The 24,584-nt window shown below is 48.8% G+C and overlaps 2 protein-coding genes across 6 annotated transcripts in view; one reads left to right on the forward strand and one right to left on the reverse strand.

The window, feature by feature from the left end:
* Positions 1 to 92: 92 nt before the first annotated feature.
* ABCC10 (ATP binding cassette subfamily C member 10) lies at positions 93 to 23,140 on the reverse strand. 4 transcript variants are annotated; one of them, XM_050314292.1, is made up of 22 exons: positions 23,027 to 23,140; positions 16,320 to 16,516; positions 13,717 to 15,085; positions 12,241 to 12,468; positions 11,878 to 12,034; positions 11,051 to 11,190; positions 10,505 to 10,584; positions 10,185 to 10,356; positions 9,058 to 9,156; positions 8,638 to 8,827; positions 8,195 to 8,272; positions 7,623 to 7,811; positions 7,073 to 7,208; positions 6,483 to 6,678; positions 5,414 to 5,757; positions 5,085 to 5,254; positions 4,630 to 4,790; positions 3,965 to 4,218; positions 3,507 to 3,652; positions 2,933 to 3,030; positions 2,622 to 2,734; positions 93 to 602 (listed from the first exon to the last, which is right to left on the reverse strand). In XM_050314292.1, the coding sequence occupies exons 2-22, from the start codon at positions 16,478 to 16,480 to the stop codon at positions 467 to 469; spliced, it is 4,617 nt and encodes a 1,538-aa protein (XP_050170249.1). In that variant the 5' UTR covers positions 16,481 to 16,516; positions 23,027 to 23,140; the 3' UTR covers positions 93 to 466. The 4 variants fall into 4 exon arrangements, with proteins under 4 accessions (XP_050170249.1, XP_050170248.1, XP_050170247.1 ...); XM_050314291.1 differs by lacking the exon at positions 23,027 to 23,140 and adding an exon at positions 22,200 to 22,670; XM_050314290.1 differs by lacking the exon at positions 23,027 to 23,140 and adding an exon at positions 16,834 to 17,233.
* ZNF318 (zinc finger protein 318) overlaps positions 22,969 to 24,584 on the forward strand; it is a 32,125-nt gene continuing 30,509 nt past the window's right edge. For both annotated transcript variants that reach the window (XR_007628811.1, XM_050314288.1), the window contains exon 1: positions 22,969 to 23,386. Coding sequence is in view for 1 of the 2 variants with exons in the window: in XM_050314288.1 (XP_050170245.1) it covers positions 23,021 to 23,386 (366 nt within the window). In the remaining variant the exon portion in view is untranslated. The remainder of the gene's footprint in view (positions 23,387 to 24,584) is intronic.

Consider the following 24,584-nt stretch of genomic DNA (forward strand, 5'->3'; position numbering starts at 1 on the left):
TAGAGTTGTCTTTGTGCAGAGTGGGCAGCACTCCTGTATCTCCCTGAGGAAGTATGTGTCTGGGGAGGAAAAGGGACAAGGACCTGAATAACTGAGCTTCACAAGGATCTTTCCACTTTATTTTACATTGCATATGTGAGACTAAGTCTCAAACAAGGAGTTACTGATTCTTCAGTCAGTAGAAAATCCCTCTGTAATCTCAAAGGGGAGCCTTAGAAGGGAGCAGTGTCCCACCAGCCAGGCTTGCATGACTCTAAATACCAGTTCGCATGTTCCCTATTAAAGGAAAGGCCACAGTGCCATGCTCCTGTCCCAGAGGACAAATAATTGCTATCTGCAGGCAGGAATAAGTCCTTCCCTCACCTCAGCAGCTCCTGTCCCTGCAGGGACAGGGCTGGTGGCTGAGCTGAGAAGAAAGCCAGGCACTGAGCTGGGAGTGCTGCCTGGTCTCAGCCCAGGAGGGAGGTCATTGCTGCCTGCTGTGCAGGAGGTGCTGGAACAAGGAGCCATCTTTCTGGCTTAAGCGAGTGGGTGAATCCAACTCTGCCACTCTCCCAGCTTGCATCACCAGCACACGGTCCGAGTCCAAGATGGTGTTCAGCCTGTGGACAACAAATGCCAGGACACGTGTTGGTGGATCTGAAGAGAAACTCTGGATACTGCTTCCCCTGCTGTTAAGGGTGGCCCAAGTCATGCCCAACACCAGGATCTGTGGAAGATCTCCCTCTGCACTCAAGGTCACAGTGCAGTTCAGCTCCCCAGAGAGGCCCTGCATACTGCTGAAACGTGTCAGCTCTCAGCAGACCACGGTGATACCTTCCAGTTGTTGGGCACGGCAGGGCACCAGGAACACAGACAGAAGTTCTGCATGCCTGATTCTGGTTTTGCACAAAATGTCTCCAATCCCACAGGGGCTAGTGAGTTGCTTCCGTTTGCCACTACCTTTCCTCACCTGCCACCTCCTGAGGGCGGTGGAAACGCACGTGTGCATCAGCTGTCATTCCCTAGCAGTCTGGCATCTTTGCTTATGCCACCGCCATCAGTGGATTTGTGGTTGCCAGACTGCCAACCACAGGACGCACTGCACGCATATGTGCCCAGTTCTGCCCAGACTGCTAGCAGGGCAGCAACCTCTGGCCCTGTGTGGGGAAGACAGGGCAGCAGGAATGCCTTTGCACAGTCATGCACTGTTCAGTGTGTAACTACAGCCCTATAAAGCTGCAGGTCACAAGGAAGACACTGCACAGGATTTGAGCGGGTAAAAAGCATTATGGAGTTCAGTACTCTGGTTACACATTCATCCCAAGAGAGTGCAGGCTGCAACACTGGAAGTGACTTGGAGGGGCAAGTGACAAGTACAGAGTCATTTCCCATCCTAGATTTCCCCGATCCAATTAATGGTTCACCCAAAGCTGAATGGCATGGAAGACCTATGGGTACAAAACAACCCTATCATCACCTCTCTCTCCTTACTGCTCTCCTCTATTGCTCTTCATCCCAGTGTAAGAGGGACTGGAGCTATCTTCAACTCAGTCTTGCTGCCTTGCCTTCTGCCACTCCTTCCTCTGCTGGTTCTCCTCTCTAATTACTCCTCCATTAGAGGTGGCCTCCCCACACCCAACCCAAACACACACCTCAGCCCACACTGCCCTTGTGCTTCTATTCTATTTATGTATAATGTCCCTAGTGTAGGAACCACATTCCCTTCACACCCCTTCTGCCTCCCTCCTACACGATGTATTTAACAAGACCCATTTGATTCACTTGCCAGGCCCAGCCCACCCTGCCTGCCATCCATCACTCCCACTTCAGTGCAGCAGGACACCAGCCCATGCCACCTGCTCATTTGATTTTTATTTTTGTGGAAACCTCTGTGCTTTGAAAAAACCCTCCATACAATTGCATAATCCTCCTCCAAATTCTCCTCCACTTGGCAAGAGTAGGAGAAGAAAACACTGTCTAATGCTGTTCCATCCCTTCTCTGCGGTATTCACGTTTTGCCCTCCTCCCTCCAGCTGCAACCATCCACTGACCCTACTCTTACACTAAATCTCTCAGATATGGGGCAATCACTGTTGCCCTGTCCTGCCTGGGCAATGTCTGTCTTACTGGCATCGGGTGCAGACTGGGACCAAAACTCAGCATTTTGGAAACCAGAACTATCCAGGAGCTGGCTGCAGCCCTTCGCCACCGGCTGTCCTGCAGTGCCCTCTACTGAGCCGGAGTCACCAGCTCCCTGCCTCGCCCCTGCCCCCGGTCTCCACACTGCTCCTTTCTCTAAGATTACTTCTCCATTACTCCTCGCCCTAATTTGGCAGAACCACAAGACCTGATTCATCGACTCCACGGATCCCAGTAGGCAGTGCCCAGAAAGAGCAGTCTGTGACACGATGCAGCATTTTGCCCTTTGCTGACACCAATTTCTTGGTGCAACGTTTTTACATCCAGTTACTCCCAGCATCCAGCAGAAAAGGCAACAGGCAAAGTCTAGCCTTTGCACTTGAAAAACCTTATCACAGAGGCCTCCCTGCTCAGCTCGAGCCCCAGGCATGGCACGTGCAACCACCTCCACCTGTGAGTGGTAGGATGAATTTAGGTGCAGAGTGCTGCGTCCTCCATACCTGTGAGCAATCGTCAGAACAGTTTTGTCAGCGAAGCGCTGGCGGATGGTCTGCTGCAGCAGCTGGTCTGTCTTCTGATCCACACTGGCTGTGGCCTCATCAATGCACAACACCTGCCAGGGACAGAGAGTGACAGGAGGTCCCAAGTACCACAGCAGAGACCTCAATCCCTGCCTAGAGACAGCCTGAGAAGGTTAGCACAGGAGATCTGTTGCCATCACACGCCCAACTCTGCAGTGCTCTCCTCTGCTGTCTCCAGACAGCCATCAGCAGCACCCTCCCCCTCACTGTGACAGAGGCAAGACACTCACCTTGGCCTGTGTCAGGAGAGCCCTCGCCAGACACACCAACTGCCTCTGTCCCACAGACAGACTCTTTCCCTGCTCTCCCAGCTCGCTGTCCAGTCCACCTGCAGGGGTCAGGATCAGCAGTCACCCCACCTGCACAGGGTGCACAGGGCCCCAAACAGCTCCCCCTGTCCAAGGTTTTCCCAGTAACTCAAAAAATCCCAATCCTGCTCAGGCCCAGGCCGTGGGAACAGTAGCCTTTACACTTAGACAAACCATCTGGCACAGAGATGCCATGCTCCCCTAGAACTAAGGCCTTGCTTACCTCTCAGGCACTGCTCTAACATCCACTGAGGACCGGTCTCATCAGCAAGATTCTGCCACCCAATCCATCACCTGCTAGTCCCTTGCCACTAAATCAGGTGAATGCCATTGGGTCCCACTGACCTGTTCCCACGCTGGTTTCTAATATGACCTCACCTAACTCATTCTCTACTGCACCCACCTGGACCCTATTCCTCAGCTCCCTGAGCTAAGGCCTTCTCTCCTCTCCCAGCACCAGTGCTCATCAGCTGCTTCTCTCTGGGTTCCGACTCACCCATCTGAGTAACAGCATCCCGCAGGTGGCACTGCTCCAGCACTTCATGGAGCTCAGCATCTGTCCGTTTTCCCTGGGGGTCCAGGTTCTCTCGGATAGAGCCACTGAACAAAAATGGATCCTGGGGGATGATGGCCAGCCTAGATCTGCAAGCAAATGAGAGCTGAGGGCTCATAGGATGGGTTCTGCAGAAAAGCAAAGGCCTGCTATCTTTCTCATGAGGTGTCTTAGCTTGCTACAAATCTTAGAGAGACAAAGGTCATATATTCAGCCTGGTTTCCTTAGCACAGCTGTTCAGAAACAACACAAACTCATAAGAAGCAGCCATACAGTCAGACAAGAAGGTGCCTTGACAGTGAGTCCTTTACTCCTCACTCTTCACTTTGGCATCCAACCACTGACAGCTCTCAGCCTCCAGGCCCTGCCAGCTCCCCTTCACTCTGCTCAGCCCTCCATACCTCAGCTCCTCCAATCCCACCAGCTGGTTGTCAACACCATCCAGGAGAATTCGGCCTGATTTCAGCTCCACCATACGGAAAAGGGCCAAGAAGAGGGTGGATTTTCCAGATCCTGTGCGACCCACAATCCCCAGCTTCTCTCCAGGATAAACAGTGAAGCTCACACCATCAAGTGCATTAGGCAAGCCCACTCTGTAGGCCAGGACCACTTCCTGGAACTCCAAAAGCCCCTGACTTGGCCAGTCAGCAGCAACCTAAGAGGGATATCCAGGTGAGAAAGGGCGTGATAGTGACTGTGTCAGCCCCACCTTCCCACAGGCCAAGCCACCTCCCTCCCTTCAGATGGTTGCTTGGCTTCTGAGCAGAACCAACACACAGCCCAGTTCCAACTCCAGCTCGCTCCTGGGATTGCATTTCTCTCACAGCCATCTAGCATCTGTTCTGCTCCCCTACTTCTTCCCATCATTCCAGCCTTCACCACCAACTCCTGCCAGAGATTCATCCTTCCCAGGGGATGTACTGGTAAAAGATGAATGATCAAGGTGGTTTCTGTGGGTGAGGGCCCTCCACCCATTCACTGGAACCCTCTGATCTTCTCATGGAAAAAGGGCAGGGCACAGAGCCAGAAGATGGGTCAGTCCCCGAGAACACATTTGAGCTTTTACCTGGACCAGTCTATCCTGGGGCTCCATGGGGATGTCTGTAGTGTATTCCTCTGTCCGCTCTACACTCACCATCATGATCTCTGTTTGAGTGAAGCTGGAAATGAGGTCTGAGAGAAGGTTTGTGACAGACAGGGAGTACGAGAGTGCCAGGCCCACAAGTCCTGTGAGGACAAAAGCATAAGCAAGAATGTTACTGGCAGGGAAAGAGCTGGGATCTTGGTGGACAGACAAAAAACACAAAGAAAAAGTCAGGACTCTGGAGTCTGGGATTCCACTTGAGAATGGCGACAGGAGCAGAGACAGGAGCTGAAGCACTATACTGTGGGTGACTTGCAGAGGAACAGGAGCTCTGGATCTTACCCCAGTGTAGGAAAATGTGCAGCTCTGGGCTAGGAGAGGAGGAACCCCTCAGCCATAGCTTAGGAGTGGACACAGATCAATCCCTGGCAGTCTACCTGGATTTCCCAGTTGTTTCTGGTGCTGGATGATGGCAATTCCTGCAACAGCAGTAACCACAGCAACCCCAATCATCTGCAAGCGGATGTCCAGCCACACCATTGCTGTGTTGCTGGCAAAGAGGCAGCGCTGGTTCTGCTCCAGGCGCAGCTGATTCTCCAACTCAAACCTGTCAGGCACAAAACAGAGGTTTGCACCACTCAACCACCATTTCTGTTGCCCCAGACCAACGGCATTCCAGCCACCTTATAACCAGCTCCACATCAGGAAGGCCCTGGCCTATAAAACCAAAGCTCTGTCTCCCTGGGCACTTGCACCTTCCACTCACCTCTGTGTTGCCCGCATGGCTCTGATGCTGCTTAGTCCCGAGAGGGTCTCTGAGAAGTGAGTGTAAATGGGAGACAGGGTGACACTGTAAAGGCGCTTGAGCTCCCGGGACGTGTGTCGGTAATAGTGCTGAATGGAGAAGTAGACCACAGCCAGAGGGAGTAAGACCAGACCAATCCAAGGGAGGCCGTAGCTGATTATCACTAGTATGCCCAAGAGCCCGAAGATGTCGGCCAGGAAGATGTTGAGGAAAAATGGCAGGTTGTCATCCACACAGTACAGGTCTGAGGAGAAGCGGTTCAGGATCCGGCCTGTTGGTGTGGTGTCAAAGAAGGCGACCGTGGCCTGGCAACAAGGGAACCAGAAAATAAGAACTGCAGTGAGATCCAGCCACAGAACAGAGTGCAGGAGAGCTGCACCACGGGGAGCACATAAGGCCACAAAGGGATGGCCACCACAGCCTACTTCCTTTCCTCAGCTGGGGCAGAAATCTCAGCTTCCAAAGCCCACATCCACTAGCAGCCAAACAACTCACACTGTTTGCATGGTAAAAGGAAGCAGCCTTTCTGTAGCAAATGTCAGACAGCTACCCAGACAGCAGTCACTCAGATGCCATACTGGCCCACCAGCAGCGAGGCAATTCTTGCCTCTAATCCTAATCCTAGCCTGAGGACCCAAGGAAAACCAAAAATAAAGTTAACTTGTACACATAGCATCAGCCCTAAATCTTGCTTAATGGCTTCTTCCAATCTCATCTGAACCCGAGTTTACAATCCTGCAAAAGCTACTTTGACTCAACTGGTCCTTATCTTACCTATAAATCTACACCTAATGAGTGAACAAATGCAGGTGGCAGCCATAAAACACCCCTCCATGGAACGAACAGGGCACATTTTGAACTCCAGCTTATTAGCCGCTTGTGCTGGCTGTGGTGCAGTTCTTTTTGAATATAGGCCTACCAGCCAATATCAGAAGAAACTCTAATCTACCTCCCACACCCTTATTTCCAGATATGAGAAGAATGTCAGCTTGCAGGAGCCTCATCCTGCCCTGGACTTTCTGCCCATTACCTTTAGAGCCCTCTCGAGCAGTCGGTTGTGAATGACAGTGGCAGCACGGAGAGTGCCATAAGCAAACAGGAACGCTCGAAAAATGGTGAAGAGGGAGTTGGCCCCTGCAATGCTCCCATAAACGATCAGGTAGAAATTCACATCCACTGAGCCATTGGAAGGGACTGGAGTGGTGTCCAGAGCTTGAATGGGGAAGCTAGAACAAAGGAGGAGGAAGATTATGAGTTTGCCAAGGTCCCCCTGCAAGTAAACTCACAGACAGGGCATGAGAACCCAGGAGCACACTCAAAGGGAAATCAGGATACTTTAACCCAATACTCCTGTGATACCCCTTTGGAACGTTGGGACAAACACTCTGATTACTGTGCAGCTAGGGGTCTTCCATCAGCCCCAGGCAGAAGCCCTTTGGGCACCTCATCAGGTCAGAGATTTTGATTCTCTTTGTCAAAGCAGCCACACACATCCCCTGCAGCGAGGTGCTCAGCTTATCTATCCCTGCTCTTAATAAGGATCTTCGCAGGAAATGCACTTAAGGGAAACATGGATGTGTTTCCAGCTTCATTTGGCACCTCCAGACCAGATTCACTTACACAAGCCCAGCAATGGAGAAGAGAAGCAGCTCTGCGGAAGGCAGGGAAGCTGAACAGACCATCACAGAGGTATTTGCTGTCTGGGATATGCTGGAGATCCAGTACGACAGCCACCAATCTGAGATATTTCTGGATGCTACAGAGAAAGACAGACTACATAAAAAGGAATTCAACATTTAAATCAGCAAATATGAAGCAGAAAAACTGAAGGAGAAGCTGCTGGACAATTTTTGGATTGCCCAATCTAGTCTTCCCTATTAGTAGCAGAGCAGGAGCAAAGGAACAGCCTCGAGCTGCAGCAGAAACAGAGCACCACTAAAGGTAATGCAACTGCAGCAGTGAGACACCAGATCCTGTTCCCACATGTGCCCCCTCCTTACTAAAGTAGCTCCTTGAACTACTTTAATTTGGAGAAAAGGGGTCTTCCTGCTACAGGAAGAATGATTAAACCCCTAGAGCCTCTTCCCTTCCCTTGGACTCCATGGAACGAGGGAATGAGATGAGAGGACAGGAATGTCAAAAGAAACGTGCTGCTGGGCCACTGCTTCACCTTGCATCAGGAACAGTGAGAAGAGGATCGATAACGCCAACCAGGTGCCCACTGCCAGACAATATGCCTTGTACACCTGGAATGCCACTGCCCCTTCTTTCTTCTCTTCCTCCTTCTGAATGAGATTGTTTTGGCTTGATTCTTCTTTCTCTGTCTCTATGGCCTCTTCTTGTCCCTGTTCATCAGGGGCTGTGGGAATGGAGGCAAAAGCAAAGGTCAGTGCAATGTTAAGTTCTTCCTGCAGCTGCTCCTTGCTGCGAACAGATCAAGTCTAGGCTGTAAGGGAGACTCTTCTTCCTTCCTCTCTCCTCTTTCAAGACAGATGCACTAATGCTGGCAGTTCTTCATCCAGAGCTGGACTACAAGAGGAACAACAGGTTCAAATACTGCTCCAGACCAATACCCAATGATATGTGGGCCTCCTATCCCTCTGTGTACATACTGCCCACAGATTAGCACTGCCACAGCAGAGCAAGGTGCTGTAAGGCCAGCAGCCATCAGGTACAGGTTCTCTCTGGGGGGTCAGCTGAGCTGTGCTGCCCCAGCCACCCTCAAGCTCGCCAGGAACAGACCTTTATTCTTCTGCTTCTTGTCCATATCCTTGCACTTGGGGAAGGCTTCAACAAGTGGAAGGATATCAGCTGGCGTGCCTGCAAAGACAGACATGCAAATGCTTCAGCATCTGTGAGGAACAGATGCCAGCTACCCACTGCTGACCCAGTTTTCTTATCTCATAACATTCCTTCCATTATGCAGCAAGTGCATCCTTGGAGGCCCTGCTCCATTCAACCTGCTATGGCCTTCTGCCCTATCAGCTCCCCACATCTAGGGTTGTCCTGTTTTATCTGTGCATCTGCACATTCTCTTCCACTCCATCTTTGCCCACATGCAGCATCCTCAAGTTCTTTCATCACTGGGTTCCCCACTAGTTAATCCTAATCCCTTACATCCACCTTTGCTCCAGCCATTTGTAGATACCAGCACAAATGAATGCCTGAGAAGACAGACAGTGTACCTATCTTAACTATCCTGCCATTGTCTATCAACAACAAGGCATCGGCCTTCTCCAAAAACTCCGTCCTGTGGGTACAAAGGATCCTGGTCTTGTGCTTGAGAACTCCAAGAATGCATTTCTGCATAAGATGGTTGGCTACGTCTGCATCAACAGCAGCCAGGGGATCATCAAGGAGGTAAAGCTCTTTATCCTGAGAGGGAGAAAAAAATAACAAGGATACAGCTGCTGGCCCCACTGGAGCAAGCAGTGCTCTAAAGTGCAAGTGCCTCCTTGTGGCACCCTGACAGCACCTTTAGGCTAGCACAATGTGCTTTAAGACATGCTGCCAGAGCTCCCTGTACAGCTGGGTGCTTCCAGACTCTTTATATCTGACTTGGCATTGGGCACGATCTGCCACACAATGACTCCTGTGTTATTTACCTGGTAAACGGCTCTGGCAAGGGCTACTCGAGCCTTCTGTCCCCCACTGAGTGTCACACCATGTTCACCCACCTCTGTTTGATCACCTGCTGGTAAAATCTGAAATGTTCAAGAAAATCCATTTAGAAAGGACAGGAAACTGCTGGGGACCCAAAACCAGGACACAGGGGTCCCTCTCCAGTCTCTGGCAGTAATTCCTAAGGGTGACACCTTACCAACAATTAAACAATGGAACAGTCTATATCTGATTCTACAGACAACTGGCAAGCTTAGAATGTATGCAACCAAAATCTCTTACACTCTAGAATAGGGTGGTCACATCTGAACTACCCACTGAGAGCAACTTCTGGTCTGAGAAAATCACGTGGTAATTTTATGGAACAGCAAGAGCTATGCCTGCATCAAAATCGTGCCAGGCTCCTTCCAAACAGTTTAGCAGTAAAAACTACAGTGTTTCAGTGGCTACAAACAGTTTCCTCTTGATTTGGTAGCATAGGCATATTCTACTACATCTCAAAAATCTTGCCTTTACTGAGTATTCATAGCTCTTGCCAAAGCAAACAGGAGCTGCCAGTGCTTGGCACTTGAGAAAATCAGGCATTGGCTTATAAACTGGGAGGAGAAGGCCAGTTTCCTACCATATATACAGCCAGGTCTACTGGCTAATACAGGAATAAGCCTCAAATTTAGCATATGTGTATTACTGACAGGAGTATCACAGACTTAAAGCCCCTTCCAGATCCCAAGGAAACTTCTGATTAAGAAAAAAAAAAAAAAAAACCCAAAAAAACCCCCCACTGATAGGTTATGCCTGAAAAACCCAAAAATTGTTGCAAGAACGACTATTTTCCTCAAGCAGCTTTTGGATCAAGAGCTTTCAAAGATCAGAAGCTTTTGGCTCAGCAGCAGAAGAAACATCCAAATTGCTACCAGCATGACTTCACACCTTAAAGAATTATGGGGACACCAGGAATGGTCTGGGATTGGTAATCAGAGTAACACCGTGTGATTGGGACATTGGAAAAACAGTCTATACTATGAAAGGATAAGAAGTGCTCCCATTGAAGCTCAGGCTGGATGCAAAAGCTGCAAGAAGGCCCAGGAAGGTTTATAGTTTAGGCACTCACATTCAAGTCCTCGGAGAGGGCACAGGCCTCCACCACCTCCTCATACAGCCTGGCATCATATTCCCGCCCAAAAAGGATATTTTCACGGACAGTGGTAAACTGTATCCAAGGCTCCTGTGTGGCCAGACCGAATCCTTGCTCCAGGTCACAAACGTACACTCGCCCACCTTGTCTGCAAGCACACCAGAAATGGGTGGAAAGGGCAACAAAGGAAAACTGCTGGCAGATCAATATGGCCTACAAACAGGGATAGCACCAGACAGTCCCCACCTGCCGTGGCATGGAAGGACCAGGCAGGGAGAAATCTTTAGGCTACTTACTTAATGAGCTCCCCAGTGATGGCTGCAAGCAGAGAGCTTTTGCCAGAGCCGACCTTCCCAACAACCCCCAGGAGCATCCCCTGCAAAGGGAAATGAAAAGAAGCAACCTGATGTGCTGATAGAAGGTAGATTGTCCAGATTTCCTGAGCCACATCTAGACTTGTAAGGAAGCTGACTGCTAGGACACTCTCACAGGTTCAGGAGTGGAGCTGGGTACAGTTGTTGAGTAAATTAAACTTCTGATACGACAGGACACAAACTTGCAAAAAGTGTTAACTCTAGAGCCCTGCTCTGTTCCCTGTCCAGTCCTCTTCTGCAGTGACAGTAGAAAGCAAAGGGAACTAGTTCATCTCGTCTGCAAGCCATGTCCGGGTGTCCTCTAGCACCCCTCAGCTCTGAGATGTGATATGTGTCCTGTGCCTCTTGACTAATAGATTTTGATGCACAGCTCCTAAGATGAGGAAAACATGCAAATATGCCACCTCTGCTCCATTATTTGGCTCTTTACTGCCATTCTTCTGTGTTACCTCCTGTGTCCTTGCTCACCTTTCTCACTGACAAGTTCTCAATGTGCAGTTGCAGAGTGCCTGTGGATAAGGGCTGCCTGGTGCTTTCCTCCTCAACTGGCACCCATGAGAAAGCTGCACATCGCATTTCCATGGCAGTAGCAGTATCTGCAGGGCTATCTGCAAGTGAAAAGCAGCACAGCATTGCACAGCTATGAGAAAGCCAGAAAATTGCACCTGGCATCACAAATACTATCAGCTTTGTTCCCAAATGCATGAAACCACAGACATGGCACTGCCCTGATGCCCCTGACCCAACCACAAAATGAGACTCTTGCCTATTGATTTGCCCTTAAATTTACACCTCCCTTCCTCCAACCCTCCTGTCTCCAGCTCCCACCAGACACACATAGGTGTCAGGGAGACACTGTAAGGATATAACCTGATTTTATTATTGCCGAAGGTAAAAGAATGGCAGGGAGCTGGCAAAATGCAATGAAGGAAGGAAAGGGAGTTGAGATGCATGAGGAGAGGGGCAGCCACTCAAGCCTTTCTGCCTGCCTAAGACAAGTTTGTTGATGGCTTCAGTGTCAGAGGACAGAGCAGCTGCTACTGGGACACTAATGGCAGGGCTCTGTGGGGACAAGCAGTTGCTTATGCTTGATAAAGCGGAATGTTACAGCCTTCTCTCCTGTTTTCCACAGAAATGAAGTGTATTCACTCTGCCTCTAACAACACCTTGAATCACAGGGTGACAGCCAGCTGGCCTCCAGTACTGTCCCTGGGCCTCACACCTCAGCTCCCTGCTCTGAATGTCCACTGCCTAGGGTCCCAAGCCTACCAGCTACCAGCTTCCTTCACCATTACCTAGGGCATAATAAGCTTCCAGGTCCTGGTCCATGAGTTCAAGGAAACGCTGGATTCGATCTAGAGAAACTTTGGCTTCCAAGGTCCCATATAACACCCAGGGAAAGCTGTTGAGAGGTAGAATAAGCATCCCAATAAGGGCCAATGCTGTGAACACCTGCGTGGGTAAGCAAACAGCCATGAGTTGGAACCGGTACCACCCTTGTATCTTGTATCCTCCCTACAGCTTCACCAGTGAGAGCCTGCCGAGCAATGGGGAGTCACAAGTTGGGTTTATTTCCCAGAGAAGATGCCTCAGGACTGCAGCCCCACTGTAGACTGTGCTCTGCACAAGACAAGTTGGGAACTCTCCCTACTACTTACCTTTGTGGCAGTGAGCTGGTGACCCAAAAGAGAATAGGTGACGAAGGTGGCGATGGAGATAACAACAGGCAGAGCTGCCCACAGGTACACGCACACTGCATCCAGGTAATTGATGGCCCGTAACTTCTGCAGCTCTTTAGCCCGGCAGGCGTTTATCCTGGTGCGAAAGTGCTTCTCCCAGGTGTAATACTTGATGACACGAATGCCAGATAGGAACTCTGTCATTAGCTGCAGGCAGTGAGGAAAAAACACATCAACCAAACAGTGCCTGCCTATGCACCAAATACCAGCCAGGCACCTGGGCTTTGGCCAGGGGTGCAGTTGTCTCCTGCTAAGGGTCAGGCTAGAGATACCAGGAACCATTTATTGCTAACAAAGACTTAAACTCGAGTGGCAGCTACTGGGAACTTTGCACTCACTCATTTCACCAGCTTCTTCAGCCACCTGTGCTGTGTAAGACTCAGGAAAAGCCAGAATATTACACCACTTTCCAACTGAAAGACGTGCAACACAGGTGAAGGGATATGTGGAATTAATGGCTCCAATCGCGATATCATTTACCTGTGCAGACCTGACAGTACCTTGAGATAACAACACCTGACTCTCGGGCCTGGTGCTGCCCTGACAGCTAGTTTGTACCCAGAGCCTGGCTGCCTCACTTCCAGCAACTCTGGTGTCCCTGGAGGATGCAGTCTTCTCATTTCTGCTCTCAGGTCAACACGTGCAGAGCAATGCGACGTGCCTGTGGCTAACACAAAAGGAAACTAACGAGTGAGTTCACTCAGAAAAATAGTCTTATAATAGTTGGAGAAAGTCCAGCATGATCACATACAACTAGATCACCTTCTGTTGGGAAAATGAATATTTTTAAAGCTCCCAACAGTTCTGACATCGAGTTGACTTACATTTCACGCTTCCAAAGCATGATAGAAATTGCAAGTGAAAACAGTGTCCTCTCAGAGATACAATGCTAAAAGGTGGGGGAATCAAATGCTTGACATGCTAGATGGCACTGCAAATATGTGAAAAACTGAAGAAAAGATGACTTAAGAGTGCCAAGCTTGGACCAATATAAAATTACATCTATGATAATTGCCTTAGTCCAGACTGCAAGCCACTTTACCATTCATGGCATTAGTGGATCAATAGTATGGAAGAATCTCTAGAGGAAGCAAGTGGGAGTCCTACCTTAACCACTACACATGGAAAAGAAACTTGCAAGGGAACCTGAATTAGCCCAGGGGGCAAGACAAGCATTAGAGGTTCACTATCTTATGACTGGTGAAACAGCGTCACCCTGAAACACTTTTGAACTAAGTGCCTCTGTGTGTGTGTTTCCCCTCTGGCATTTTTCCCAACAGCTGTGATTCAATTAATTTGCCTTGGATCATGACGAGTGGCCAAAAAGCAAAGATTATGAGATAAACAAGGAAAAAATACAGCAATAAAATCAGAGAGCCAGTAGCTGCCCCTCACCTTGACCCGTGCGTCCTTGTGTTTCAGCATCTCCTTGCTGTTCATCAAGATGTAGTTAGCTAAGATCTTGTTGATGGGCACAAGCAGCAGTGACAGGACCAAGCCTCCCAAAAAGGCTACCCCCACTTGCTGGTAGAGGAGGTAGAGGGTAATGGCAAACTGGAAAGGCATGCTCCACACCTCGTGGAAACTGAGGCAGAAGTTGACCAACCGACTGGTGTCCGTGCTCATGAAGTTGACAATTTCTCCCACGGTGAAGCGGGTGAGGCTGGTGCTGCTGACACGCAGAGCCTTGCGGTAGATGGCAGAGATGACGGCAGCCCGTACCATCAGTGTCACCTTGTTCATCTCATAGGTGAACTGGTTCCGCAAGAGAGCACTCAGGAAGGTGCCAGCAAAGAGCCCAAGGGCATAGAGCACCCCATGGCTCAGGGGCTCCTGCCGTGACTCCATGAAGTTCACCAGCGAGTTCAGAAGCAGAGGACCTGAAAAACCCAGCAGGTTGCCAGCCAGCTTGAGAAATCCAAGGGAGTAGAAACGAAGCCCAAAGGCCGCATGAAGGACCGAAAAGAGTTGCACAGCCTTCTGGGCACAGCGTGAGCTGTCCGGAGCATTGCTACTCCCATCATCTCCAGCAAGGATTGGGCTGGTAAGGGACACTGTCTCCTCCTCTACATGATGCAGAGCTGCCTTCTTCTGCCAGCAGAAGTAAAACCGATCACAGACCCTGGCAGCTTGGAGCTGGCGAGGAAGCACATACACATCCTGTGGCCGGTTCAGCTTCCCCTGATAGCCACGCTTCATAAGAGAGTTCATCCAAACGTGAAAGAAGCGCGAGAGCCAGCTCTCACCATCTTCTGCCACTGTCTGCTCATCAAGCACTGGGATTCCTGTCTCTGAGGTGAGCTGCTCTTGTTGCCAGGAACTATTGATGGAGAGGAAGTCTTGCCTGCCAGCGGTGGGGAAGAGGTAGCCGACTATATAGGCAAGCAGAGACACCAGCTGCAGGCAGAGAATGGCGAACCTGGAGGAGGCAGCAGGGTGGGCAGGGGACCAAGCTGTCCCACTTTGGCAGTACCACACCAGTGTGATGATGAAAGAAGGTATGGGTAAGAGGATGAGGAGAGGTAGGGCCACAGGGCCCCTGGTAAAGCCGTGAGAGGACCTGCAGAGCACGAGAAGAGCGAGGCCGTGCACAAGCCACGTCAGGGCAGCAGTGCCATTGGCCAGCACTTCCAGGTACACAGGGCCCAGCTCCTGCTGGGAAATGGTGGCTGGGATGGTATCAGCAAGGAACAGGCCAGCAAGTACGAAGGAGGTGGCGATTCTGCATCCCCAGCCTGACCTGCAAGGCACACCAGAGCCAGACCTTGAGGAAGAAAGAGCAGTGAAAAAAATTAGAGCTGAAATTCAACCACCTCTCAGTCAGCACTAGCCTTTCTTCCTTTCCTCTTTCCCTCGTTTATGATTCACTCTTACTTAGCCTCCTGGATTCACCTCCCTATATTTGTAACTTTTTCTGAGTTGTAAGCATTGCTAAACTACATTAGGTCAACATACCCCAGATTCTGATCAATACCAGAGATTCAGATGCAACTAAAGAATAGCCTTTTTCTGGAGAAATTTCTTTGCAAACTGTGATATTTTGTGGTCAAATCAGGCTCCAATCCTCGAGGATTAACACCAAAAAAGAAGTATATTTAACCTCTTCCATAGAGATTCTGGATGATCAAATTCTCTGTGTTGCCTCTTTGATTCTTGATTTCCTTGTCTGTGTGATATTTTGGCTAAAAACATTATTTTTATCACTCTTGGTTTCAGTGATGCTGTGTATGTAAAGTCTATAACCTGTTGCCCAACAAAACATTTCATTATCACTTTGTTCATTATCATTTGTGGCCTTTCATTATCACTGAACACTAATAATAATAATAATGGCCAGTCTTCGCGAGCGAAGATCCGGGGAAGGTCTTTACACCTTCCAACCTGCGCATTGGATTTTTTAGGTGAGACACAGTGTGCGCAGAACTGAGCCCACCCTTTAATCCTAAGGTTCATCTGCCGGGGCCAAGCGAGCTTGGACGGTGGTGGCAGCGAGGTCCTTAGGACATAGATGGGTTGCCTTTAAGGCTAACGAGCTCCACCTGCCCGGGAGTGGCCCTGACCGGGAATCGAACCCGGGTCTCCGCGGTGACAGCACCGCGCCCTTACCACTATTATACACTGAACACTACCATGTTTAAAAATTTCAGAAGAGGATAAACAGCAAAGCAATTTTTGGTTTCTCTGAACCCCTTATTACCACATTGCATTTATATCCTCTTGCAGAATACTCCCAGTTTTCCCAATCCCCATTCACTGAAATTATTTTTAATTACTTTCTGTGATTTTATGCTCACTATTCCCTCTGTTCTTTCTGGATTGCTTTCTGTGCACCATATTCTGAATTAGGACAGATGCTGACAAATATATTAGCATTATAATATTTTGCCCTTCCGTAACTACATATTCAGCACATTACAGGGAAGTATCATTTTCATCCTTTCCCCCCCCACCTCCAGTCCCGCATAATAATCAAGAGCTAGACAAGTCACTTGTCGTACCTTGGAGTGCCAAGGAAGCAGGCACTGACCACCGCAAGGATCACATGAGGGATCACATTTAATGTCAGTTGGTTAAAGCAATGGCCAACGTTGCCATGAACCCACACAGGGAGTGGATCTTCTGGACTGGTCCCACACAAACCAGCCAGGATGCTCTCCATCCTTCGCTGGTAATTCAGCGTGAGAGACAGGAGGTCCTAGGATAAAGAGAAAAACAGCATGAGGTACAGAAGGAGAACTACAGCCCCGGCCCAAGAAGGACTGTGACAAGAAATAACAAAGAGCTAGAATTTCCTGGGTCATAGTCCACACCCTGTCACTGTGCACTTGTTATCATATAATCTACTTCACAAAACAATCAAGCTCCGGTTTAAAATACATTACATTACTGATTCCCCTAAAATCACCCTGGGACCTCAATGATCTCTGAATTGGAAGCTTTATGCTTATTTTCAGCTGATTTTTTTCCCCATGGTAGGTTTATCCTCTGAAACTAGTATAAGGAAGTATTTACCTTTCTAATGATCAGTCTGAAAAACATTTTGAGGTGCTTGAACAATAACCTATCCAGCATATCTCCATGTTCTCAACACTTGCCACACCGGTACGCCTTTAGACACCGTGCTACATTAAACACCCTCCGCATGGCAGGAGAGGATACAGATGTCCATCCTGAAAAGCAGGCGGCACCTCCAAGCTACACCGGACTAGGTAACCAGCCACCTTTGAGTGCCGCCCCGCGGACCTAGTCACACCTGGGCAGGCCTCGGCTTTGCAGTGATTTCTGCTCGCCCCAGCCCATCCCACCCCCAGCCCGGGCCCGGCTGAGCGCCACGGGCTGGGCACTGGGGGCACTCAGGCACCGGGGCCAGGGGACACGGGCCCGCCACGCCGGCCCCCCTGGCAAAGCCCTGGGCCAGGGCCAGCCCTGGGACCGGCTCGCCGGGTCGGGGGCGGGCGGAGCGGCCGCCACGTGCCCGGGGCGGGCGGGACCCCCGGCTGCTCCCGCACCACCCCCCGCCATCCCAGCCCGCCGTACCTCGGCTCAGCGCCGCGCCCGCCCCGCGCGCCCCCTGCGGGCCCGGAGGACGCGCCGCAGCCCCGGCATCGGCCCGGGCGGGCGCCGGCAAGGGATTCGGTCAGGAGCGGGAGGCCGAGGTAAACGAATTCAGCACGCCCAGCTCCTTCAGACTTCTGTCTTCTGGTTCAAAAAAACCCGACCCCCAAACTAAAAATCAGTCCCCAGTCATGAAAAAAGAAGTGATTTCTCACAAAATTCCCCTAGTTCCCTCCTGGTGACCTTACCCCTCCACTCCTTTTCCTATGATATTTGGGTTTTACCCCAACAGGCACTAGACGCACGTTTCAGAGTTGCGGAGTCACTGCATCGACCAGGAATATTTATGGACTGCTTTAGTGTCCAAACGTCACCACTGGCAGGTATAGCCCAGGCAGTACCTGTGCAGGTATAAATGTGCTTTCACAGGTACAGCGTTCTCTGCTTGTGGCAGACGACAGTACTGCAAGAGCACTTTGCCAACAACAGGCCTGGTGCAGTAACGGCTGTGCACAGCAAGACCATTATGTTAACCTAACACAACCATCTGAATAATACAATCTAAAAAACCCCATTCCATCTCACCTGTATTGTGTTCAGTGGCTATGTCTGTCTGGAGCATAAACACATCCATGAAAGCAGCCACCACAGAAGATGCTCAAGTCTTTACTGTGAGAGCATGTTGCATTGAGGGTGTGAGTGGATGCTCAACCTTCCACTGAGAGAAAACAAAATGGAGAGGACCTCCAGCCTTATCCCCTCTGGACTATTATTCAGTAACAGGAGTGTGCTGTAAACATCACCACACCACCTGGCAATTTCAGCTGCTACTGGCGATTTTTATACCAGTTCTTAATGCTTCCCTGTCCCAAACCTTCCTTCAGTACTCTCTTGCCAGGGAAAATAAGTATATCCCTGTAAATAACTCATCACAGGTAGAAAAGTTTACTTTCAACATGCAGCTCACCAGAGATATAATAAAGCATTCTCTGAGCTTAGAAGTGTTATCAGTGGGGTGCTGAGGAAGGAAAATATCAGTAACATTCTGATCTGAGACAAAAGAGTAATCTGGCTGAGGGGCTGTAGAACAGCAGAGAAGAGTTTGGAGGCCATAGTACCCTCTAAACATAGTTACAATTGAAAGGCACAGAAGAGTGCATTTTCCCTCTCTCTCTCTATATATATATAAAAATATCTATCTCGTTGTTAATTGTTGTCTTTTCTCACATCCCTGAAAACAATCTTTGCCTGTTTGTCAGAGCTGCCTTTTTGTGACCAAGCTGGATGCTGACATTGTACACTGTGTGTATTTGGCCAGTCTACTCTTTTTTCTCCACAGGTTGTCCAAAGGTTTCTAGACTTAACTTTCCTGAAGAGGTTGTGAAGGCAGCAAACTCTCAAAACAGCAAATAGGGAATGTGTGAGGCTGGAGCACTGAGGTGCACACAAGTGAATGGGATTTCACATTTCATGGTTCTGATGTCTTATATATTTCCAAAGGAAAACAAAACAACAATAACAAAAAAACCAAAAAATTTCAACCAAACAACCACCTTCCCTGTCTTAATAAGATACCAGAGAAGTATCCAAAGACCATCCTTTCTCCCTTGAAGTAATCACTCTCAGAGCTTTTCCATTCAACCACATTGTGTTCTAGCATCCTCTTTTTTTCTCGTGCTGCATTCTGCTTGCTAATCTCTCCTAACCACTTCAGGTTCAAAAGCATGAACTTTTCCATTTCAACCAACAGACGGACAGCTTTCTGGTGCCACAGATTCCTTTTGGTACAGAAAGCATTACCTACACTCATATGGGAAAATAAACACCAAGAGGGTTTATTTGGAACCCTAGAATACCAATCTACCCTAACTGTTCTGGAAGCTGCCTGTAAATTTAAATACATTTAAATAGGAGCACAGCAAGAATTTAAGTAGATGTTCCTCCTTTTTGGCTTCCTTTTGGCTATTTCCCCTCCTCCTGAATACTGCTGCCCTTGACAGTTACTGCTACGTATTTGATTGATTTAAGATATGTGCTACGTTGCTTACAAAGTACCTTGAACACTATAAATAATCATACACCTGACATTTATTAAAAAATCAAAGCCTTCAAAATAGAAAAAAACCCTATCAACATCAGGTTTAATTTAATCCACCTCCATAGGCCATGCAGGCCAGATTTTATTAATTGCCTATTAACCAGTCTGTTAATGCTCTAGATTGATATAGCCCCAGTGAGGAAGTGCTATCTGTCAAAGGGAGACTGCTTCCCCCCCTTCTCTTACAAATCCTTTTTTAACAGATTACTTAGCACCCCTCCCAGAACTCAGGGAATCAGTGTAGGCTGCATGCCCATTCCACTTCCCAGCTAAAAGTAAATACTGAGCTGAAACAGAAGCCAGTCTAGACAAGCTTTAAATTCAGAAATTTCAACCTTGTAATTACAGATGTAAAATCTCTGAAAGCAATTGCCTGTTTGGATGCATTTTCTGTGCTCTCAGCCAGGGCTCTGGTATCAGTTGGACCATACTCAAATTCCCCGATGTCATGACTAAGGAAGGCTTGATTACTTGTCTCAGTCCAAAATTTTTCATGAGCAGGCCAGTTTGCCTGGATCTGAAGACACAAGATACATACTGTGCCCTGTTTTCCAGGCAAAAAGTAATGCCCAGTTCAGAAGACAGGAATATCTTCCACTACATCTTCTCACGAGAAGACCAATTCTGTCATAAAAACACTGAAATTGTCTTTGTTCTTACTCATAGCCTGTCCATTTAACACTACAGGAGTGCTGCATTGTTGTCTCATGCCCCTGGATCTAGTCTTGACTCAGACATAAGAAGAAATTATAATGAAGGTTTTACATTTTTCTCTGTTACTGTTTTGCTTCTTAACCCAATGGTCCAACCTGAATTAACTTAATTGTGATTATTTGTTCATAATGAGCTACTGCTAACTTTTCTCACTCTGTTCTTTTTCAATGTGTTTGCCCCCCCCCCTCTTTCTCATTTGAGGCCTAATGAGAATTCAGAGACACCTTATTACCACAGCATTGTCCTAAGCATCCAACTAGACATCCAAATCCCTTCCCTCCAAGCAGCAGCTAACTGCAAGTTCAGTTATGAGCTTTGGAATTCCAAAGAGGAGTTTAGGAGCTGAACTTAGAGCAGAGCAGACTGACTGTCACATCTTCTGTCCAGTGAGAGTCTGGAGCACCAGTCACAGGAGTGTCAGAACAACCTCTGCAAAGCAGGTAAGGACCTCACCTGATTTTTTCCATCCCTGAGACAAACTGTACTGCTTCCTCTTCCAAAGGTGTGAAGACTCTAAATTTGCTCTGCACCATCGAGCCCCGATTTCAGTACTGATTTTAGGAATAATTTAACTGAATACCACTGTGGATGCTCAGTTCCCTTAAAAACTTAGCTCAGCAAGGCATGTGATTGAAAAGATGACATGGCAGCTAGTTCAAAAGGTACTTATAAATTGCAATTATAAATTGTAATTGTAAAGTGATGCTCAGTAAGATGACAGGGTGCCACAAAATGTTAATGAGCACTAGTCAGTCTCCAACTGGCATTTTTCTCTTCTGAACTCTTTTAACACCACAACATACAGGGTATTTGCTTTCTTTTTACCATTTCTGCTTAAGCAGTTTACTTACTTATAAATAAAATGTTTTAACAAACTTCCATTAATTTTCAGTATCTGGATTCCTTCACCTTCCAATTGCCTCTTAAATCTATGACCATCAGAACACATCCTATAGATCTCCTTTAGACGTAAGGCAAAAGGAAGCCAGAAAAAAAATTCAAGTTCTGGGGGTTTTGCAAAATTTTTAGATATTAGATGCATAACTTTTATGTAAAACTGATTAAAAATAAAGAGAATTTGCTTGGGTTTTCGGTTTGTGGCTTTTTACTCTTGACTGCTTTGAAACCAAACTGTGGTTTAAAACTGATGTAAAGAAAGCAACAGCATGGAAGAGATGTCCAAAACCAAACAACTCAATTTTCTCACTCTTACCTGGCTATTTTTACTTACTTCAGTTGGTGAAACTGAACACTGATGTGGACACCTGACTCTAATGCATGAAAACATGGTTCCTCTTTTAATGAAGAAACAGAAAACATTTGGGATAACAGTATATTCCGTATAGCAATAAACTACTTGGATGCAATCTACATCAGAAAAATAGAGGGGAAATTGCTACATACACATCAGTTTTGTAGTTATATTAAGGCACAGCTCTGTGCCTCTCCGAGTGTTGCTGAGCCTGCTGCTTAGGGTAGTGAACTGGAACAGGTTGAACATCCATTGCCTCCACCTCCACTGTGGTTTGCTCCCAGTGGAAGCAGTCTGCTGAGCATCCTCCAAGATGAAATTCTCATCCCAGGATACTTGCAATTGAATTAAGGTTACTGATAAACATTGTCAGCCTCAGGACAGAAGGGGGAAGAGTGGACAGTGGTAACAAGAGTCTTTATAAAGATCGTGTTTATTTTGGCAATTGGTGTAACTGAGCACACTTCCTGAGCCTGTGTAGCAATGCACTCAGAAAATGTCAGTCAATTAGTTTTAATACAATTGTACTAAACCACTCCCAGCAGAAATACCTTATTATAGTATCAGACAGACCCCCATCCATCAGCCTACTGCTCTTAGTTGCGACTACTTAAAAATAGTATGCTTCAAATGGTGTGTTGTGTTCTAACAAACACATTCCCAAACGCACAGACAAAATTTCATCCAAGCCTGCAAAAACTGACTGGGTCTTCAAATACAAGCTCTCACATGTCGTCTAGCTAAAAATAAATTACAAACCTAATGCTGGAAACTTCTCCCCGTCGGTAAACCAGATACTGAAACTCGGGAATTTTGGAAATGAACAGTTTTATGAGAACCTTCATTCTTCTGCTTTCACTTCTTTCCACTGCTATCCCCTTTCAGTTACTCGAAAACACTCCTCCTCGCCGGAGACAGCCCAGAGCATCAAGCACGATAATGTGTCAGCCTTCTCACGAGAATCGAAGCTCCGCAGTCGCTCACTCGCGCCAAGCGCGGTCGGCGGCAGGTGGTCAGGTCAGGGCAGAGGGAGAAGGCGGGAAGCCATTTCCTATCGTGTCATCCCTGCTCCTGGCAGACAGAGCTCGGAAATTAGTTCAGGAGTTTTCTGAGCTGGAGGCTCAGCCTCAGCACTGCCGCGTCGAGCAGCCAAGGACTGCTCCTAAACACACTTCTGCTGGAGGACAACAGGACAACACCCGTCCTGACCAGCTCCACAGCACAGTGCGCGGGGAAAAAAAAGCCCCTAACAACATATACAACCCAAAACAACAACAACAACAAAAAAACCAACCAAAGCCGAATGTGCCCCGTCGCTGGGGAACTGAGCGTATAGAAAGGGACAGAAGGAGGGACAGCCGAGCACGGCAGCAGCTCCCGCCTCCCGCCCGGCCAAGCCACACGTGACGGGGGCCCGGCAGCCGCCATTTTGTGCGGGCGTCCCCAGGTACCGCCCCCGCCCGGCCCGGGCTCCCCGCCCCCGCCCGGCTCGGGAGCGCGCAGGGCGGCCGGCGGCGGCGCGCACGCCCGGGGGGCCGGGTCGGAGGAGCCGCCGGGACCCCCGGGCCGCCGGCGCCATCATGTACCGCTCCAGCAGCGGCCGCTCCGGCCCCTCGTCCTCATCCTCGTCCTCCTCCCACCGGCTGAAGGAGGGCGGCTCGTCGGCGTCCCGCGTCTCCCGCTTCAGCACATCGGGGCCGGGGCCGGGCCACGGGCGGCCTCCCCCGCCGCTGCCCGCCGCCGCCGCCGCCTCGCCGCCGCGCTCCGCTTCGCCCCGTCCGCCGCCGCTTCGCCGCCACCGCTCCCCGTCGGGACACCGCGGGCCCTGCCGCCGGTCCCCGTCGCCGCACCGCAGCAGGAGGTTGCCATCGCCGCCGGGAGGAGCGGGGCTCGGCGGGCCCCGGGGCCGCCGGGGCAGCGAGCACGGAGACAGCGGCAGCAGCCGGGTAAATAGTGCTGGAGGGTCGCCGTGCGGGTCCTGCCCCCTCTCCCAGAAGGGCTGTCAGAGCCCCAGACTTAGCCCGGCGTGATCCGTACATAATTGAACCGGCCCCGGGCTCTCCGCGTTCCGAGGGAGAAGGGTGATTTCATCCCTGTTCTTTAGATAGCTAAATGGAAAATTCAAAAGAAAAAGAAATTCAATTTTAGACAGTGTTTATCCTCTGATTTCCATTGCATTTTTATTTCTGTCTTATCGGCTAGGGCCGTTTTAGGTAAAGCTCAAAGATGATGTTGTCTTTTGCTAGATTGTATTTGCAGAGATTTTAACTAGTTACCTCCATTTAACACTTTGGTTTGTGTTAATGCATAAATATCCTTTAAGTCATGGGAATATAACTTTTTTAATAGGATGTTGAATGAGTACTTTGTGTGAATTCTTCCTGCTGTCACGGATGTACAAAGAGAACTGTTCCTGATTTATATCTTTGAGAGGTGTTCTTTGATAGGCACTGCTTTGTAGTTGGGGCTTTGCACAGGGTGTTTCGGTTTTCTCACTCATTCTTGGCAAAGTCTGATTTGGGCACGTGAAACTGTTTTGGCATCTGAAGTGATGCCATCTTGGATGCAGACACCTTCGTACTAAACCGAAGTGTCAAGCTAGATTTTACTTTTGAGTGGCGTTCACTCACTTAGCTTTTCTCTTGTCACTCCTTGGTTCAACGATTGTTTTGTCTGATAACTGTGGTATACAATAGGTTAATTAAGCTTTTGTTTTGCGCTGAAAGAAGAAATTTTCGTACTGGGGTATTTCAGGCAGTAGTTCTGTGGTCACTCAGTCCAGCACATGCACAGTTGGAAAGAACGGTCTACTCGCTTTTCCCTCTTGCTTTGCAGTGTATTGCTCCCTTGTGCTCACACTTGGATTTTTGAAGTTGCAGAGTGAGCTGATTTGAGGCAACGAGGTTGCTGAAAGTCACTCCAAGCACTATATTGTGTGCTGATGGGACCCCAAGAGAGAATAATCGTTTCTGATGTTGGTACATGTTCTTACTGGATTTCTTTGGAGTTGCCGGCCATAGAAGAGGTTACAAGTGATTGTAGTGGAGTTAAAATTCAGTTGTTGGTGTTATTTCTTATTGAAAGGTCAGCTGCCCTGAAGATACAGGAAGATGGTGTGTTTGACAGCAGTTAAGCCAAGCCAGG

This window comes from Myiozetetes cayanensis, unplaced genomic scaffold (genome assembly GCF_022539395.1).
Source record: "Myiozetetes cayanensis isolate MyiCay16 unplaced genomic scaffold, myiCay2020 scf2-11, whole genome shotgun sequence".
In the NCBI taxonomy this organism is placed as follows: Eukaryota; Metazoa; Chordata; class Aves; order Passeriformes; family Tyrannidae; genus Myiozetetes; species Myiozetetes cayanensis.